At 51.9% G+C, this 19,245-nt stretch overlaps 1 protein-coding gene across 1 annotated transcript; it reads right to left on the minus strand.

The window, feature by feature from the left end:
* Nucleotides 1-492: 492 nt before the first annotated feature.
* On the minus strand, nt 493-18,663 carry PLPPR3 (phospholipid phosphatase related 3). Its single transcript, XM_048496402.1, has 8 exons — nt 18,367-18,663; nt 13,623-13,735; nt 12,950-13,135; nt 11,788-11,917; nt 10,612-10,807; nt 7,879-7,936; nt 6,507-6,680; nt 493-4,438 (listed from the first exon to the last, which is right to left on the minus strand). Exons 2-8 carry the CDS (start codon nt 13,695-13,697, stop codon nt 3,131-3,133), a joined length of 2,127 nt encoding a protein of 708 aa, XP_048352359.1. The 5' UTR covers nt 13,698-13,735; nt 18,367-18,663; the 3' UTR covers nt 493-3,130.
* Between the last annotated feature and the right edge of the window lie 582 nt (nt 18,664-19,245).

The raw sequence follows: 19,245 nt of genomic DNA on the forward strand, positions 1-19,245 counted from the left end.
TGAGCGTCTGCAAAGCACTCCTGTTGGGGTAATTCCCAAATGGTTATCCCTGCAGACTTGGGGCAGGAGACCTACCAGCTCTGTGCTAGCAGAAGGGCATGAGAAGGAAGGTCAGGCTCCTACAAGGCTCAGGAGATCTTATGCATGGAGGGGAGGCTGCCTGCTGCATCTCTGTGTGCTTTTGCATTCTGGCTTTACCACTCCAGTCAGCTTCTACTGGGCATATACCTTGTTGGCATGTCTCTGCTTCAGGTAAGTGACTGATTAACCCGTTCAGTCCCAAAGCACAGAAGAATTACCTGCTTTTACACCCCACTCCCCTTAAAAAAAACACCCTGGTTGAATACTCCAACCACACCTGAGCTGAAGACCCAGCAAAAATAACCGCTCTTCCATTGTGCCCACTGAAATTCTGCAATAAAGCACACACCCCTGGGCCCCATGATGTCTGTGCCCCTGGATTCATCAATGACACTTGCCTTAAACCTCATACACGTTAGCAGAGAAATCAGGTTTATTTTCTTTAATTAAAGGATTCCAAAAATTCCCAGAAGATGGAGAAGCCATTCAGTGGTTTGCTTACAAGTGCCAATTGCAAAATGGGTCATGTGGGTGGACTCGCAGGTGAGGCCCCAGGAACCCCAGCTCCCACGGAGGAAAATGATGGGTTGGAGGGCAAATTGAGGCCTTTCCTTCAGACTCTGCCCTCCACAGACTCCACCCCCAAATCTCCAGGAATTTTACAACCTGGAGTTGGTAGCCCCTCATCAACACCAGCCATGTCTGACATTTAAGCCCTTTCCCCCACCCACCATGTGTCCCCCTTCACCATGTGTCCCCCTTCCCCCTCTACATGCCCACCTCCTTCATGCTTTCAGCAGGAAGAAAACTCCCCAGAACCCCCACAAAGTTATAGATTCCTTCTATTTAGACAAACACCCCAAGCCTCTTTAATTCATGCCAACAATCCCACATAACAACTGGTCCCCCAGCCACTGCTACTAGGAAGACCCAGAAAGCCACCGGGGTCTTCATTTTATCTCAGTAACCCACCATTTTGGAAGGCACCTCCCTTCTTTTTGCGTATTCTCCACCCTAATTCAGGCCTCTTATCCCTATCATGAAAGGCAGGCAGAATCCTTGGGCACAACCTGAATGCAAGAGAAAACCAGGGTACCAGGTCATCCTGGTCTGCATAGTCTATGTTTCTAGCAACTGTGAGGCATGGCAGCCATTTTTAAAATGAGATTACACTCCTCCAAATGTATACAGAGTCATCTTCCTCTCATCCCAAGACAGTAAAAACATCTGGTCACTCTCATGTCTGAATGAAGGGCAAAATAATCTCCCATCAACTTTCGTCCTATCCCATCTAAGCACACCCACGGTTAATTAAATGGATCCATTCTTCTAAATAAAGCAAAATAACTGGACCTTATTCCTCATGCACTTGGGAGGGGGAGGGGTTTCCAGAAAGAGCAGGAACTGCTCTCTGACCTTCAAGGTCATGCTAACATTTAGACAACATTAGGCTTGAAGAAACCCTTGACGAAGGGTCCATTCTAGGTCCATTCTCTCCCCCACCCCTCATTATTCGAACCCTTCTCATGCTAACAGTGGATGCCCCAGTTAGACCCTATATCATCCCGCAAGGCTATACATTCCTTCCCTTTGCCCCCAAACTATACTCATGCCTCAACACTTACCCCACTCCAGGATAGCCAACCTCCAGGTGAGTTCTCCAAGAATTGCAACTACAGACTACAGAGCTCCGTTCCCCTGGAGGAAATGACCCCTTGAGGAGGGGTATCCCTCCCCTCACCAAACCCTGCCCCCCGGGCTCCTCCCCCAAACAAGAGTTGGCCAGCGTACGCCATTCACAAAGCATTCCCCTCACAGCATTCCCAGGCTTCTAGGTGGTGCAACATTAGAGATGCTTTTCGCTCCAGCCCATCATGAGGAAGCTGAAGTTCTGCAGCTGTCCAGCCAGAGGAGGAACACTCAGCCAGCACTGAATGTATTCCCTGTTCTCAGCAGCATCCTGCAAATCCACACACCCCCAGCCCCAAATCCCAAGGACGTTCCCAGTCCTTCCGACAGCACTGGTGGATTTCAGAGCAAGGAATTAAATTCAGATGAAACGTCTGAAGCTGGAATCCTGAGCAGGGAATCTGGGAGGGCAAAGACTTCAGTGTCCCAGGTGTGGCCTTCCTGCAGCTGCTGGAAGATGATCCCATTCTGCAAAACGAAAAGGTCTGTTTTTTGCAGCCTTTGAGAGGTTTCCCAGACTCATCTGGCCGGTTCACTTTTACAGACAGGGAGGTGGGACAAGATGGACTCCCTCTGGCCTGTTTCGGCAACATAAGGATTTACGTGTCAGCAACCTGCACTTTTAAGGGAGAAAGAGGTCAACCCTCCACTCAACCTCAATCCTCCGTAAAAGGGCCTTTTCCCCTCTCTGTTGGAGGGCTTCTGCTCTCTTCTGTCCACAACACAGATATTTACAGATTCCCTCCCCACCTGCAATTTAATCTACAAGAAAATAAGACACCTCTTAACACCGTGGAGGAGGGAGCCCTCAGGGACGCATTACACCTTTTCCCCCATATGACCCAAATCCTTATCCTCAAATGGCAATGACATTTTCTGTGCTCCTGCAAATGAAAGTCAGGAGTACAATCTGGAGGAACCCTCGATTATTTCTGTGTTGTTTAATTCCCACCCTGCCCTCCCTCCATTGCTGGTTCTAGCCGTTCCTGATTTGGAATAAATTACTGCTGTCCTGAATTGCCTTGAGCACCTTTTTAAAAATCTACTGGAAAATCCAGTTGATTTGCTTTGAGAAATTGTTATTCATTTCCAGACCAGAAGAAGTTAAGGAAAGATAATCTAGACAAGAAGAACCAGCTTGTGGCTTGAAACACTTTACTGAAGCAGCTCCCAGGTTGTCATCCCAGAAAGCTGGCTGGTCTTGGAAGCGCCACTTTTTCACCAGCACCGGCATCCAGTTGAACCACACAGATTACATTTCCCAGAAAACTGACATCTTGTCTCAAAGATTCCCACTCTCTTAAATACATGTTTTTTTTTAAAGTCCCAAACTGAATAAGTGAAGGCTCAGCAGAAAGAATTACTCCTTAAACCTTCGGTTGGCTTGAATCTTCTTGTAGTAATTTTCAGTCTCCTCAGATTGGCCCTCCTTCTCTCCCACTGTCAAAGTGGTCGGCTTTCTCCGCAGGGTTGACTCCCGGCTGGCAGCGCTCATCACGTTCTCTGCAGGGCTGGCCTCTGCTGACATGACTGGGCCACTCCCCCCCACTCCTGAGGCGATGCTGATCGTGGCCACGCTCCCGTAGCGTGACTCGTCCTGTTCTATGTCACTGACAGAGGAGCCAGGAGAAACCCCAGCACTCTTGGCAGGCCGGAAGCTGCGATAATCCTTGTTCATCTCATTGAGCTCGTAAGCATCTTGGATATCAGGAGCTTTCTGGGTAGCCTTCCATTCCCAAGGCCCGTTCCCAGACGACAAGTGAACCACGGGGTGATGCGGGGCGTGGGCATCGATGGTGACGACACTGGAGCTGTCTCTTTCTGACGGAGATCGGTACTGGGAAGAATCCGAACTGGTGGAAGAGGAGGAGGTCTCTGAATGTTTTGGGGTCACGGACGCCATCCCCTGCTGCTTCGACATGGCAATCACCTGCATGAGGCGTGGCGGGTTGGCCACCCGCTGCCCCGACCCCTTTTCTGCCATCATCATCCATTTGGCCCTCACGGCGGAGCTGCTTTTGGGAGAAATGTTGGCCCCGGCATTGGCTTGACTCTCCTCGGGGATGTGCACCAGTTGGGAAGCCCCGGGCCTCGGCTGGATGAGAACTCGTGGGCCCATGGAGGCCCGTTCGGCAGTCCGGGCTTGGACTGTGGGGTACAAGGAGGGCGGGATGTGGTCCTCCTCTTCACCAACTATGCAGTCAGAGCCGGCTCTCCTGGCCACTTCCTCTGCCAGCGTCATGCCACGTCCTTCCACTGATTTCTGCTTCCATTCGGTGATCAACTGTTTGGAGCGAGAGGCATCGACGGGCACATGAATGGTCATGTGGCGACGAGCAGGGTCATCCATGGAGGGCGTGTTGACCCGTGGCAGGGTGTTGCTGAAGGTGACCATGTTCTCCTTCCCCATGGGGCTCCGCGGGGCCAAGAGATCCACATCGACGCTCGCCCGTTTCAAGCTGCCCAGCGAGTTCTTCTCCCTCTGCACCTGCCGGTTCATCCCCTCCAGCTGGCCCTGGGGGTTGAGCTCATCTGTGCTAGCGGACTTGTTCTGGTGGTAAACGGAATCATGGCCACGCTGCGTGAGAGCTCTCAGGGCATCTTTGGCCGGGGGGTTGGAAGGAGCCTTCTCTGTCGGTCCCTGGAAGTTACCAACGGCATGGAACGCCTGCAAGAAAAGGTGGACGTTGGCGGCTAAAAGGATCTGAGAATCCTGCAGGCAAGAAGGGAAGCGACCGCCCTCCCCTCCCCTCTCCTCTCACTCACTTCTTCTTCTGAAGGAGGGTAAGCAGCAATGGCATAGTGGTTAAGAGCAGGTGCAGTCTAATCTGGAGAACCGGGTTTGATTCCCCGCTCTGCCATTTGAGCTGTGGAGGCTTATCTGATGAACCAGATTAGCTTGTGCACTCCCAACACATGCCAGCTGGGTGAACTTGGACTAGTCCAGGGGTCAATTGGCCATGCTGACAGAGGCTGATGGGAATTGTAGTCCATGAACGTCTGGAGAGCTGCATGTTGCAGACCCCTGGACTAGTCACAGCTCTACGGAGCTCTGGCAGCCCCACCCACCTCACATGGTGTTTATTGTGGGGGGTGGGAAGGGAAAGGAGTCTGTAAGCCCTTTTGAATCTCCTTACAGGAGAGAAAGGGGGGATATAAATCCAACTCTTCTTCTTCTAACATTCAGCCCAGGGCTCAACGGTTCTACTGACACAAGTGGAGATGGCAGGACGGAATGCTTCTCCACATCAAAGACTCACTGATGGCAAATCTTTATGAACAAGGGAAGGGAAGGGGCTCTAAACTAGCATTTCCCTGATACACTGGTTTTCTATGAACAGGGAATGTTTGTGCCATGAATAAATGCCAATCCTGAGCCTCACTTAGGACTGCCAGCTCTGGGTTGAGAAATACTTTGACATGAGAAGTCAAGTCTGAAGAGGGGGTGGGTTTGCAGGGACCTCAGCACAAGCAGGGGCCACAGAGCCCACCCTGCAAAGAATCCATCCTCCCCAGGTGAAATCACCTTTGTTGCCTGGAGATCAGTTGCGACCCCAGGAGATCCCCAGCCACCCCCTAGAGCCGTGGTGGCGAACCTTTGGCACTCCAGATGTTATGGACTACAATTCCCATCAGCCCCTGCCAATTGGCCATGCTGGCAGGGGCTGATGGAAACAGTCCATGACATCTGAGTTACCAAAACCGCTCCCCGCTACTACGAAGGCCTTTAACAACTCAATGAAAACCCCAGGAGAAAAGCGAGTATATAAATATTTTAACTAAATAAATAAGCATTTTTAGAGGCACTGGAAGCAGCAAAGAGAACCATCTGGAAAGTCTCTGGTACAAATCATGCCTCTGCCCCAGAACTTACCTGGAAACCGAAGGAATACCTCTGCTTCCGTCACTGGTCTACAATACAAAACTGGCCAACTGTGTAGGTGTGCCCGAAGAACTGCAGCAAGATCAAAAGACTGGTGCATCCTTGGGTCACAACCAACTCCAACCACTTCATGGCTCAGATCAGCAGAGGTGGTTTGCCACTGCCTGCCTTTACGCAGTAACCCTGGAATTTCTGGCGGCTTCCCATGCAGATATTGGCCACGGCCCACCCTGCTCAGCTTCCGAGATGATGAGAGTGGCCTAGCCGGGGCTACCTGGGCTGACTTCACGTTGCACCAAGAGCTATTTAGATGCAAAGCACGATTGCAAAGAACAGTAACAGCATGATGGGAAGAAATGTGCCCAGTGACAGGGCACATGAAGGTCTTCAGTTCAAAGCTACCAGGTGAAGAAGAAGAGTTGGATTTATACTCCCCCCCTCCCTTCTCTCCTGTATGGAGACTCCAAGGGGCTGACAATCTCCTTTCCCTTCCCCACCCCCAACAAACACCTTGTGAGGTGGGTGGGGCTGAGAGAGCTCCGAAGAGCTGTGACTAGCTCAAGGTCACTCAAGTGGTGTGTGTTGGAGTGCGCAAGCTAATCTGATTCACCACAGCTCAAGTGACAGAGAGGGGAATCAAACCTGGTTCTCCAGATTAGAGCGCACCTGCTTTTAACCACTACACCATGCTGGCTCTCACGGTGCTGAGAAAGACGCCCGGCTGCCTGGGACTCAAAGCAGACAGGAGTGAGCAAGAGAGACCAGTAACGTGATTTGTTAGAAAATGACTTTGTAGCAACAACAAAACACTCACATCCTCCAGCCGACAGGTTTTGGAGATGCGTGGACTTACCAGGTAGGCCGCAATGCCGGACCCTATCAGGAAACCCACATAAACATCAATAGGGTGGCTGCGGTATTGGGTAATCTGCGTCAGGCCACAGACACCGGCCGCAATAGCAAAGGTGAACACCAGGATCGGTTTGAGGAGCTTGGTGCTGTCCGAGATGATGGAGTTGAAATACATCTAGAAAGAAGGAGGTATTTTTGTGAAGGGTTCAGGGTCAGACTGGCAGCAGCTGCTCAGGGTCTTCTCAGGTCTTTTGCATCATCCATTGCCTGATCTTTTCAACTGGAGGTGTTGGGGATTGAACTGGTGTTCTTTGTGATAAGGAAGTGCCTATACAGCTGAAGTGAAAATCTACAAGACCAAGTAGTGCTCTATGGGTCAGAATGCTGGCCTGTAACGAAAGTGGCTGAAAGACAACTGCATGTAATGGAAACACGCATGACTCGTGGGACACTGGATGTATCCCTCCTTGACCACATCACCCACGACATGGTCCGAAAACAATTCGACATCACACCCATCGAGGCAAAAATGAGAGAGAGGCTCCTGTGCTGGTTTGGCCACGTCCGACGAGCAGCCCCGGACCAGGTCGCCAGCATCGCCTATCTCATTGAGGTCATTGGCCATGTGGCCACACGGGCGGCCAAAGCAACGTTGGCAAGATACCGTCAATGCGGATCTGAAAATTACAGGCCTGCAACCAGACATCGCGCTCGACTGAGAGAAGTGGCATTTAAAAATCCGAACAGCAGACCCTGCATTAGTGGGACAACGCTAGGAAGAAGAAGCGTTGGGGTTGAACCTGGGACTTTCTGCACTGCCACTGAGCTACAGCCTCTCCTATTACTGGTCTTGCTGGCCCTGTGGCTCACCATCATGGACATCTTGGGCTGGACTGTGCTTGCAGCAAGGAAACCTCGCTGCAAACAGTGCGTGGGGTGGGGAAGAGGAGAGAGACAGATGGAGTGAAAGTGGGAGGCGAGAACAGGGTGGGCGAGAAAACGGGACAGGAGAAACAAGGTGCAAGAGAGGCAGAAGGAAGAATTCTCCCCGTTTGTCAATGGTGGGTGGCCTGTTTATGTGCATGGAAATAGATTAGCCAAAATATTGGCCACTGGCCCGTTCTGTGTTGTAAGAATTGTTCACAAGCCAACATCCTGCCAGTTCTCTGAACAACCCTGTGAGGTAGGCCCTTGCATGTTTTCATTTGGCACATGGGCAGAAAGAAAACAAAATGGAGACCAAAAATGGGACTGGAAGCGTCCAGGGCTCCCAGTTGGAGGCCCACAGTCAACCTCCCCTAGCTCTATAATTCTGGCTGGGCCAACTCTGCAACCAGCCACAAGTCTTAACAAACCGAGTGGTTAAAACTCACCGAAACGTAGACAGCAGCGAAAGCAGAGAGCGTGGCATGCTGGGAGGGGAACGTTTTCCTGAAATGACAACAAAGGAATGGCTGTACCAAAAAGAAAAGGAGAAGCCCTCTTGTCTGTTGCAGCAGAGTTTGTGACTCTCGGGTGAAGGAGGACCAATCTGGGTGCCAACCTCTAAGTTCCTCCGGAGATTTCCCACGATTACAATTGACCTCCAGACCACAAAGATCACTTCCCCTGGGGGGAGGGGAATAGCTGCTTTGGGGGCTGGACTTTATGGCATTATGTCCTGCTGAGGTGCCTCCCACCCCCAAATCTCACCCCCACCCCTCCAAAATCTCCTGTTATTTCCCAACCCAGAGCTGGAAACCGCAAGTATCACCCATAGCGTGCACGGAGAAACCGTGAACTGGGGTGGGTGGGGGAGAGCTGTGACCTGGGTTTGAAGAGGAGGAGACTCTCCTGTGCCATGGGCAGAAAGATGGCACAAGAGATATTAGATTTGTTCTCCTGTGTTCGAGATCTACCTAGGGTTGCCAACTGCAACTTGGGGAATTCCTGGAGATTCAAGGGTAGATCCTGGGGAGGGCGGGTTTTGGGGAAGGGCGGGACCTCAGTGGGGCACAAGGCCACAGAGCGCCCCCTCCCGAGGGGCTACTTCTTCCATTTTTGAAGTCTGCAGATCGGCTGTGGTCCCCCTGGTGGCAGCCGGCCTGCTTCGCCCGAAGGCCAGCACAGGGCCTCAGCGCTCCTTCTTTGGAAACCACAGGAGAGAGACATGCTGACGTTTGCAATAAATAGCAAATAATTATTTAGCAGCTTCATTTGTCTTTGTACAAATAGAGGGGAGCAGAAATTCCTCATTGCCAGTTAATATTATACCCAGCTTTTCTTGTGAGCAACATTCCCTGGCAAATGACATTCTCATGGGGTGGCTATATGTGGCTAATGCCACTTTCCCCCAGCCCCCCACAATACTGGAATAGAAGCTATATGGCATAAATGTACAGACGATCGTTTAGATCTTTAAACCCTTCATTCATGGTCTAACTGGTTTACTGCAGGGGATTTCAACTCCAGAATTGGCTCCAACAAGACCAGTTTCCTCACTCTGTCAGCTCTGTGATATTTCCCATTGCCAAGGCGCACCAGGGAGGGATCAATCAATTAATAAGGCTGGATTTAAATGTGCACAGTTTTGTGAACAGTTTGATTGGTTTCATCTAAATCGGACTACAATTTCCATCAGCCCCAATTGGCCATGCCAGCAGGGGCTTGATGGGAATTGTAGTCCATAAACATCTGAAGTGCCAGAGTTGGACACCCCTGATCTAAATTGTTTATCTCAGTTAAAAATTACAAAACCGTTCTTCTTTTGAAGATAAATCCATTTATCTCAGTTTTTCTCCTTTTCCTGTTTCTTTCCTGTTCCTTTCCTCTCCTCTCCTCCTGCCCTTCCTATTACGACCATCTGACTTGAAAATCACTCTGTCTAAACACCCACCTGGACTGAACAGCTCAGGCCAGCATGATCTCATCAGATATTGGAAGTTAAACAGGGTCAGTCCTGGTTAGCACTCGGATGGGAGACCCCCACAGGAGCCCAGCAGGGTCACTACACAGAGGCAGGCAATGGCAAAATGCCTCTGGCTTTCAAAGCCCTTTAGGCTCATCTGCAACTTGATGGCCAAAAACCAACAAACACCATCCACTTCCTCACACCTGTTACTTGTTCTGTTCAACTGACATTTCCTAAATTGTCTACATTCTAACAATAGAAGAAGAATTGGATTTATATTCCCCCTTTCTTGCCTGCAGGAGACTCAAAGGGGTTTACAGTCTCCTTTCCCTTTCCCTGCCCCCATAACAAGTGCCCTGTGAGGAGGGTGGGGCTGAGAGAGCGCTGAGAGAACTGTGACTAGCCCAGGGTCACTCAGCTGGCATGTGTTGGAGTGCACAGGCTAATCTGGTTCACCAGATAAGCCACCACAGCTCAAGTGGCAGAGCAGGGAATCAAACTTGGTTCTCCAGATTAGAGTGCACCTGCTCTTAACCATTACGCCACACTGGCTCTCTAGAGATATAAACCCACTTGGGGCCCATGTTTTCATGCAGAATCGTTGAAGACTGCCAGTGAAGGGGAGCAACGCACACGCACACGCACACGCACACACACCAGGCAGCCCATTCCGATGCTGAACAACTCTTACTCTTCCTTATGTCCAGTCGGAACCTTTCTCTCCACAATTTATGCCAATTATTGTGAGTCTTATCCTCTGCCAGCAACAGGAACAGCTCCCAGACCCCCTCTAAGTGACAACCCTTCCAATACTTCAAGAGGGTCTTCATGCCCTCAACCTCCCCTTTTCCAGGCTGATTCTTCCCAAGTCCCTCGGGGCCCAGGGCAAACCTGGGTTTGTGAAATGCTGCAACCAATCCCAGTTCTCCACCTGCCAGATAGTCTGCAAGCCCTTGGCCTCTGTACCTAAGACATGTGCCCAAAACCGGAACATCTGAAGATCAAGGGGCTGTTTCTAGCCACAACAATTAAACTCTCAACAGACTACAGCCACCTTGGCTATGGCAAGTCTTCCGAGGCCTGCTAGCATGGCAGTTTCAAACAGAACCTCCTCATAGTGAAATGGACCAAAACTTGAGAGGTGTCCCTCAAAGGAAGACGGCACAGGACTCCTGTCTGGAGGGAAAGGGTGGTACGGTAGCAGATCTCAGCTTACCTAGCAGAAAGGATGGCATGGTGATCTTGGCCCGAGCAAATATCCTGAGTGATGTATGGGTTGGCCTCACAGGAGATTCCCAGAAGAGTGTAATTGGGCTTACAGACAGTCAAGAAAAAGGGGGCATGGTAGCCCGTGGCCAGCTGGATCACATCGGTCACCAGGGCTGTGGCACAGAGGCCAAAAACGTGGACACCTACAACAAGAGTTGAGCGGAGTTACTTTCAGCCAAGGCTTGCGCAGAATGTTAGCAAAAAAAGAACAATCTATCTGATCAAAATCTGCATGATTGACACAAAGAGAAAAACATGAGATTTTTAGGAAATTTTAAATGAACATGTATTAAACATTGAAACGAATATAACGCCAATCCCCAACAACAGAGGTGTGTGAACCAATTCAGCTTAATGAAGTCAATATCAGCTAATCAACTAACCAAATAAATAAATCCATAGAAACATATTTTAAACTTACAAAATACAGTCAGAAATCCAACAGGTAAGTGTAATCTATATTTTTATAAATTTATAAGTTTAACATTAAAATATGTTTTATAAGTTTGAAGTATGTTTCTATGTGTTTATTTGGTTAATTGATTAGCTGATATTCACTTCATTAAGCTGAGTTGGTTCACACACCCATGTTGTTGGGGATATTTGTTTCAACGTTTCAAACACGTTCCTTGAAAATTTCCTGAATATTTCCTGTTTTTCTCTTTGTGCCAATCATGCAGATTCTGATCAGATAGATTGTTGTTGGGGGTTTTTTGCTAGTGTTTTGTTCTGATATTTTTCTTTTTGGTTGAGCTCGCACAGAATGCCCCTGGGGAGGGGGTTGGTTGAAGGACTAGCCTCTGAGCATACATGGCTTTTCCCCACCTGGCTGGCAGCTCCACTCCTCGCCGCCGTTCTCACTCCTGGCCTTGCTAGGGGACTCCCCTGCCCGGCTGCCGGCAAGCCCCAAACAGGACTTGCCTCCGTGTCTATACGAGGACTTGGGCAAGAAGCAAATCCTGGTTTCCTAAATTATTGGGCAGGCCGTCAGCGTCCCTTGTGTGACGCCACAAACACCACTGATCACCAGGACTCAGAGGGGCAATGGCAAACTCAACACACACACCCACACACTGGCCCCCAACCTCTTGGACGGGGGTGGGGGGGAGGCCACCAAACTTACCCACAAACCTGACCGTCCTGCGCAAGAAGGAGTTGAAATTGCACCCACCGGCATTGATGCTCCCTTCAGACCCAGCGCGCCCTTTCAGCTGGGACTGCAGGCAATACACGAGGCCTTCTCCCACCATGATCTGTGTGTGAGAGGGATTGAAAAGACCTGAATGTGAAACCTCCCGCATTCCTCCTGCTTCTCTTGGGCCACGTGTCTTATGAACAAGAGGCTGTTTCAGAGCAAATTTGTAGTGAAGCCTTTCTGATAACAGATTGGATGAGTTGCTGTGATGTCATGGAGAAGGGGAGTGGAACTGCTGTGATGTCAGAGCAGGATAAGGTGGGCAGACGGGCAAAGGGAAGGAAGGAAGAAAAATAGGGGACTAAGAAGGGAAGCTGAATAGGACTGAGAAGAGATGGTGGTCGTCTGGGAAAAGGGAAGTCAGAAGCAGTCCAGAGGGAGGGAGGAGAGACAAGAAGTCCTGAGGGAAGGGTTTGAGAGGAGACAGAAACAGGGAGCAGGCAGAGAGAAAAGGTGGACGACCACACACACTGGTTTCAAGCAGCTAAATAGCTGGGGTGCAGCTAATGCTCTTCCATACATCCTGAAGGATGTGGAAATTAAACTCTCAGATGTCAGGGAGCTTAGAAGAAGACCACTGCTGGTAGAAAATGCCTGTCAAGTTGCAGCTGACTTATTGTTGCCCAAAGGGGTCAAGAGATTAACAGGCAAGAGAGAACAGAGGCAGTTTGCCACCATCTGCCTCTGCCCTACGCCCGTGGGCTTCCTTGGGAGTCTGCTGCCCAAGTACTAACCACAGCTGTCTCTGCTTAGCTTCTGAGATCTGGCAAGATTAGGCTTGCCTGGGCCAAAAAGCCCGCTGTGTCTACGGAAAGGGATATCAAGTCACAGCAAACTCAGGGCAGCCCCACAGGGTTTTCAAGGGAAGCAACTGAGCAGAGGGGGTGGTGGTGGTGGTCTTTCTTGGTGGTCTCCCATCCAAGTACCGACCCTGACGAGATCTGGCCAAACTGTACCGTTGTCCATCAAAACAACAAATGCATGAAGAAAACAGAAGGACAGAATTTGTTTGCAACGACAACATTAAGAAAGCAGAAAGAGACAGATTGGGGCATCTTCCTCCACCCGTGGGGAGCCCACAACTACTCACAGATGCTGCGGGTGCCGCAAACGCCAGGCTGAGGAGCATGAGCAATGGGATCATCTCCTCGTTGGTTTCCACATAGGGCATGGACAGAGCACGGTCATAGCACTGGAAACCCACCTGGGCAGGCTTGAAGAGGTCCGTTAACTCCAGGAAATAGAGGGTTACAATGGAGGAAGCCACAATGGGCAACTGAAAGAGAAACAGGTGCAAGGAGGAGACAAGTGTTGGGCACCTGGGATTTGAACTCAGGGCCTCCAGGCTGGAAGCTAAGGCTGAGTCGAGTTATGAAGGGTGACTTAGCAGCTAACCCTGTCCCAAGCTTTTGTACTCTGCGGATTCTCCGCTTCAGATGACCCCAAGCTTTTGGACCCTGTGGACATCTTTGAGAGGGGGTGGTGAATGCTGCCTCAAGATGGCTGCCACAGGAGGCGCACCCAAATGGAACGCCTCCCTCCTCATGCCTCCAGGGAAGGGAGAGGGATGGAACCACCCATTGGCTGAGGAAAGCCCAGAGGCTGGCCAGCCCTCTTCGACCCTTGCTTTCCAATGAGGGCAACCAATGTCAAGTCCTGCCTTAAAGGGGCCACGCCCACTTCCCCAACCGCTTGGCGGGAGCCAAGGGAAGCACCGGCAGGCACCCTCGGGCGCCAGCGTTGGGGAATCCTGTTTGACTCACCTCCACGAAGTAGAAGCAGGGGAGGAGTGTCATGCTGTCCTTGGGGGCTTTGGACTTCTCCTTTGTGGAAATCATGGTGTCAGGGGTGGAGGTGGAGGGTCCTGCTTCAGGTTCTGTGGGGGAATAGGACCAAAACCAGAGAGGGCGGAGGCATTTGCCGCAGAAGAAACGGCTGGTGGCACCTCCCTCCCGCGACTTGTTTGGCTAAAATGAGTAGTCCTATTGCAACCCTCTCTTCCGTACTCCCCAGTGGTCAGCCCACTGATGTCAGGCCTGGAGCCACGGTCACACCTGCACTTGCTGTTACCTGCGGCCTGAGGTCCCTTTCTGTTTTCTATGGCTGGGCTTGGAACCAGTGAAATATGCACACCTCACTCCTTCCCCCATTTCTTGGAGAAGGGAGTGAGCTCTATCATTGTCCTTGGGCTGAACACATAACAATGCTGTCTGGGAATTCAGATTAGCCTGTGCACTCCCACACACGCCAGCTGGGTGACCTTGGGTGAGTCACAGCTTCTCGGAGCTCTCTCAGCCCCACCCACCTCACAGGGTGTTTGTTGTGAGGGAGGAAGGGCAAGGAGATTGTCAGCCCCTTTGAGTCTCCTGCAGGAGAGAAAAGGGGGATATAAATCCAAACTCTTCTTCTTCTTCTTCTTCTTCTTCTTCTTCTTCTTCTTCTTCTTCTTCTTCTTCTTCTTCTTCTTCTTCTTCTTCTTCTTCTTCTTCTTCTTCTTCTTCTTCTTCTTCTTCTTCTTCTTCTTCTTCTTCTTCACACTATCCTTTTCTTATGCAGGCTATTGTTTGGTGGGAGGGGGGGTCACCCGAATGGGCAATGTTTGTAGTATATACCTGCAACAAAAGCTCAAGCACCAGCTCTGGCTTTCTGCAGCTAAGGTCCTGACACAGTTCAATAAAGCTCTTGAACCTTTCCTGAGTCTCAATTATTCACTGCAGTAACAGATGATGTCAAGAGGGGCGGTTTGCTCAGAGCTGTCATCGACTCTGATCTCATGAGCCATTGAGTCTTGAGGGAGGGAGGTGTGTGGGGGGGGATGGCTTAGCTTTGGAAGACAAAAAAGGCGAGTGAGCCAACTCACACCCAGGAGGCCTTTGGGATGAAGACCCAGAATCTCCCCACCAGCCTCCCAAGGTTCAGCCCCTTCTCAGCTGGAGAAGGCAGGCGGCAGGAACCAAGCCCACCTCGTGGCCCCCACAACGCTCTGCTCAGAGGTAGAGCACCGCCCCATTGAGTTTCCTGCAAGAACCCTGGGAGACCTGAGACCATATTTGCGGCTCTTTGGGGCTTTGAGTTTTCTTGGTGCAACTTCTGCTGGTCCTGGAGCTCTCCCAGGTCTTGACCGGGAATGGCTGCCTGTGGGCCAGCTCTCCGCTCTTCACGGCCTGCTCCTTCAGGTCAGTTCCTCTGGTGCTCACCTAGCGGGGCTTTCATGGTGTGACAGGTGGCCCCAGCCCGCCTTGCTCCCAGAGCTCGAGCTCCCGAGGGGTTTGTCTTCTGCTGGAACCAAATCTGCTGCAGTGAACCTGAGTCAAGCTTTGCTTCTCTTTCAGCCAGGTGTTGAGTCCTTCCAGTGAAATTAGCCCCCTGACAACCCCCACACCCACACACTGAACCGCCTTGAAATAGACACTAGCTCCCAGCTGCAGCTGTGCATTTCCAAAACAGCAACTCAGTTCAATGTGCAGCGTCTGGAACAAACCAGGCTCGGCCCATAAACGAGTGGCTGGGAGTTGCTGGGCTCACATCTGAAGAGAAGCAATGTGGCTTTTTTGAGCTAACCCCATTTCAGTTCAAAGTGTGATCATCCAGTTAAAAAACAAACAAAAAACCTACAGTACATGTCTGGCCGCTCAGACCACGTCTGGTACCAGGGTGTGAAAGCAGGACCTCTGGCTCACAAAGCTGGGACTTGTCCACTGTCCTCCATGGTCCTTCCTCCAAATACTGCCACACCCTACCAAAGTACAATAACTTTCCACTGGTCACAATTTATTTTGTAGCATCAAGAGCATCCAGGTGCAGCAGGTCCGGGGCCTGCTCCATGCATGCAGTTATAAAACAACCAAAGGTTTGGGGATCCCAGGAGAGTGACAGGAACTATTCCCAAACATCCAGATAGAGAGAGGGGCCTCCCAGGTATGAGTAGGGGGCCAGATAATCATTGGCCCCTTAGCCCAAGTGACAAAATCAGTTTTACTATTACAGTCCAAGTGCATACCCATAAACACGCCCTTTTGCGCACAGGCGTACTTCTCTCTGGCTGTTTCAATTAAAACTCACAAGAACATCACACCAAAGTGCTACTTAGTTTTTTATCGCAAGGGGGAACATCCAAGGTTGATTAGTATCCACTATGCCTTGTCAGCTCTGGCAGAAGAGAGGGATTTGGGGGTGGGGGAGGGACCTCACACCTCTGGCGTCCGAAGCAGGAGCTCTGGATGGGGCCCCCTTTGTTCCCTCTCCCCACAGTCATTCCTTCCCCATCAACATTTCCCCTTCTTCACTCCCCCGTCCCCCCCCCCCAATGATTTTCTCCATCCTAAATCCAATTACCTGTGGGAGAAAACAGAATGCAGGAAAACAGCCTGTTCCCACTTCAGTCACCAATACTTATCATGACATTGGAAAGGTTTCACCCCTTTTTTCAATAGTGCATAAAATCTGCCACCCAAACCAGATGCCACTGAAGAAGAGGAGGAGGAGGAGGAGGAGTTTGGATTTATATTCCCCCTTTCTCTCTTGTAAGGAGATCCAAAGGGGCTTACAATCTCCTTTCCCTTTCCCCCCCCAACAAACACCCTGTGAGGTGGGTGCGGTGCTTCAGCAGCTCGAAGAACTGTGAAGTAACCCAAGGATCCACCTAGCTGGCATGTGTTGGAGTGCACAGGCTAATCTGGTTCACCAGATAAGCCTCCACAGCTCAAGTGGCAGAAGGGGGAATCAAACCCAGTTCTCCAGATTAGAGTGCACCTACTCTTAACCACTACATCACACTGTCTTACACCTAAGATGCAGAGGTAGATTGCTCCTGAACACGGAGGTTACATTTAGCTGCATGGGCCATTAGTAGAATCTCTCAATCACTGTTTATATACCAGCTACCCCATTTTATCCTGCCCTTTCTTCAGGGACCTCCCAGAGGGCCTCACCCCTTCACTACACCTTGTGGCAGTCAGTGAGCCCCACGAGGTCTGGATTGTGCGAAGACATCCGATTCATCCGGAGATTTCCCCCTCTGTCCCAGCATCACAGGGGAGAAGGGAGCTCGAGGGAAGCGGCATTCTTTCCCCATGCGGTGTAATTTCACAATTCCGATCATTATGGATTTCCATTTATTTCTACATTTCTACCTTTTGAGGGCCAGGATGGCTTTACAGAGAGAAATGAAGACCCTGGGTCTCGAGGCAAACAGAGGTTTAAAAACACACCAAAACACCAGTTCATCCGGTGGAAGTGATGAACTGGTTTTAACCTCCTGTATTCAAGTGGCCGTTTTCAAGAAACAGGGACTAGGTAAGAGAGAATTGTAGACTCAAAAGGCTGCAGGCAGCGCAGAGACTGTGCAGTCCAACCCGCTGCACCTGGCAGAACGACCCACCGCTTCCGAGAAACAACAATTGTCCAGTCACTGCTTAAACATCTCCAAGGAGGGAGAAGTCACAACACCCCCCGCTGGACCTCTGGAGGCACTGGGGCTGAAACCTGTCTGAAGATGCACCCCCGATCTGTAGCTGAGCTCCCCAGACAGACTCCACAAAGAATGGCTTGTTTCCAGATACCAGTGGCAGGGCAACTGCACTCTGCGCGTGCCACAGAGCCCTGTGTTGCTGGGCTCTCCCAGGGCTGAACCCTGGATCACCAAATGTGATGCTCAGCCATGGAGTCTCTGCTCTGTGAAATGGGAACAGTGGGGACCTTGCTATAAAGGCAAACAAAGACGACCAGTTGGTCATGGTGGGTTTTCCGGGGGGCTGCGTGGCCGTGGTCTGGTGGATCTTGTTCCTAACGTTTCACCTGCATGTGTGGCCAGCATCTTCAGAGGCACATCACAGAGGGGAGTCTGTTACACACTGTGACCAATGTTCATTCTCTTAGATGTTTTAAAATGCATAATGCAGTGAGCTCACAGATTAGACGACACAAGGAGGGCCCACGCCACGACCCCACCTGGCAGCCTCTACCCCTGTGTGGTTCAGAAATCCCCCAAAGCCCACAAGCAAGGCTGCACATTGGTACCGGAGATAATCAGAGGTAGACTTGTCTTGTGTGTGGAGGCTCCATTCATCTATGACCACGACTGTGGGCACCTACGGTTGGTATTCCATCTCTGGAAGCAGAGCACCCCAAGAGTGGCCTTGCCCTCTGGTTACGTCCCAGCAACCGCTGGTCAGAGATAAACTGCTTCTGGACCTGCAGGTCCTACTTAGCTATCCTGGCACACAGCCATCACTACAGCGCCACCCTTCCTTTCCAAAAGGCGCGGCCTTGTCGCGGGGAGTTCCGCAGGCGCCTGGGTGCTCTTCCTCGTGACCGAGCAGCCTCTCGCCTCTGCCGGGGACCCAACTGGGCGCCAGGGAGGGAGCAACCACTGTGTCCCTGCGGCTCCGAGGCCGCCCGCCCGCCCGCCTGCCTTTGGGGGTCCTCCATTCCCCCGCCCCTCCCTTGCAGCCCCCTCCCCCCAAGTCCCGCTCGGTGGGCCCGGAGGGCGGCGGGGCCCCCACTCACCTGCCCGGCATCTGCAGAGCCAGCAGCGGCCACGCCTGTCGCGAGGGGCGGGGCGGGGGTCTGCTGGGGCTGGGCTCGGCGCGGGAGGGGAGGGGAGGGGAGGGGGAGAGAGGGGGGCCCTGCCCAACAAAGGCGCCTGGCAGCGCTGCCCGTCCGCCCGCCCGCCCGTCCGTCGTGCGCGCCCCCCGAGGTCCGAAGGGCTGGGTGGGCCGCTGGGCCGGGGGCAGCGCGCCTGCCTCTGCGTGCCTGCCCGCCTTCGCTGCTTGCCGCCTCCGACACAAAGAGGCGAAGGGGAGGGGGGAGAGAGGGGAGGGCCCTGCGTGGGTGGGTGGGTGGGTGGGTTGGCTGAGGCTCGCCCTGGTTTCCATAGAGAGCAATACCGGAGCAGGGCGACCACGGCGAAGGGGCTGGAGCAAGCCCCCCGCCCGCTTCCAGCCGCAGCGGGCACAGAGACCCCCCCCCCCGCCTGGCTTTTACACCACAGCTGCCCTCGGGGCATGTGCAGAGGGTGCCTTCGTCAGTCCCGCTGCAGCCTTCGGGAGCCAGGCCTTCTCGCCCGCCAGGACTGCCAACCTCCAGGCAGCACCTGGAGACCCCCGGAATTACATCTGACTCTGGGGGTCAGTCCCCCTGGAGAAAATAACTGCTTTGGTGGATTGACCCCCAGGGCAATGCACCCCTCCCCTCCCCAAACTCTACTCACCCCCAAAGGTCCAGGGCTGTCCCCACCTTATTGCTGTTCCTTTGGAGAGGAGGGCTTCTTAGCCCATTCAGCCAGCTTTTTATAACCTAAGGACAAGAGCTCTTGAGCTTGCACAGAGTGTCTGGCTCTTATGACAACTGACAATTGGCTCACATTGATGCATGGAGGTGCATGCT

The sequence above is a fragment of the Sphaerodactylus townsendi genome, linkage group LG05 (assembly GCF_021028975.2).
Source record: "Sphaerodactylus townsendi isolate TG3544 linkage group LG05, MPM_Stown_v2.3, whole genome shotgun sequence".
In the NCBI taxonomy this organism is placed as follows: Eukaryota; Metazoa; Chordata; class Lepidosauria; order Squamata; family Sphaerodactylidae; genus Sphaerodactylus; species Sphaerodactylus townsendi.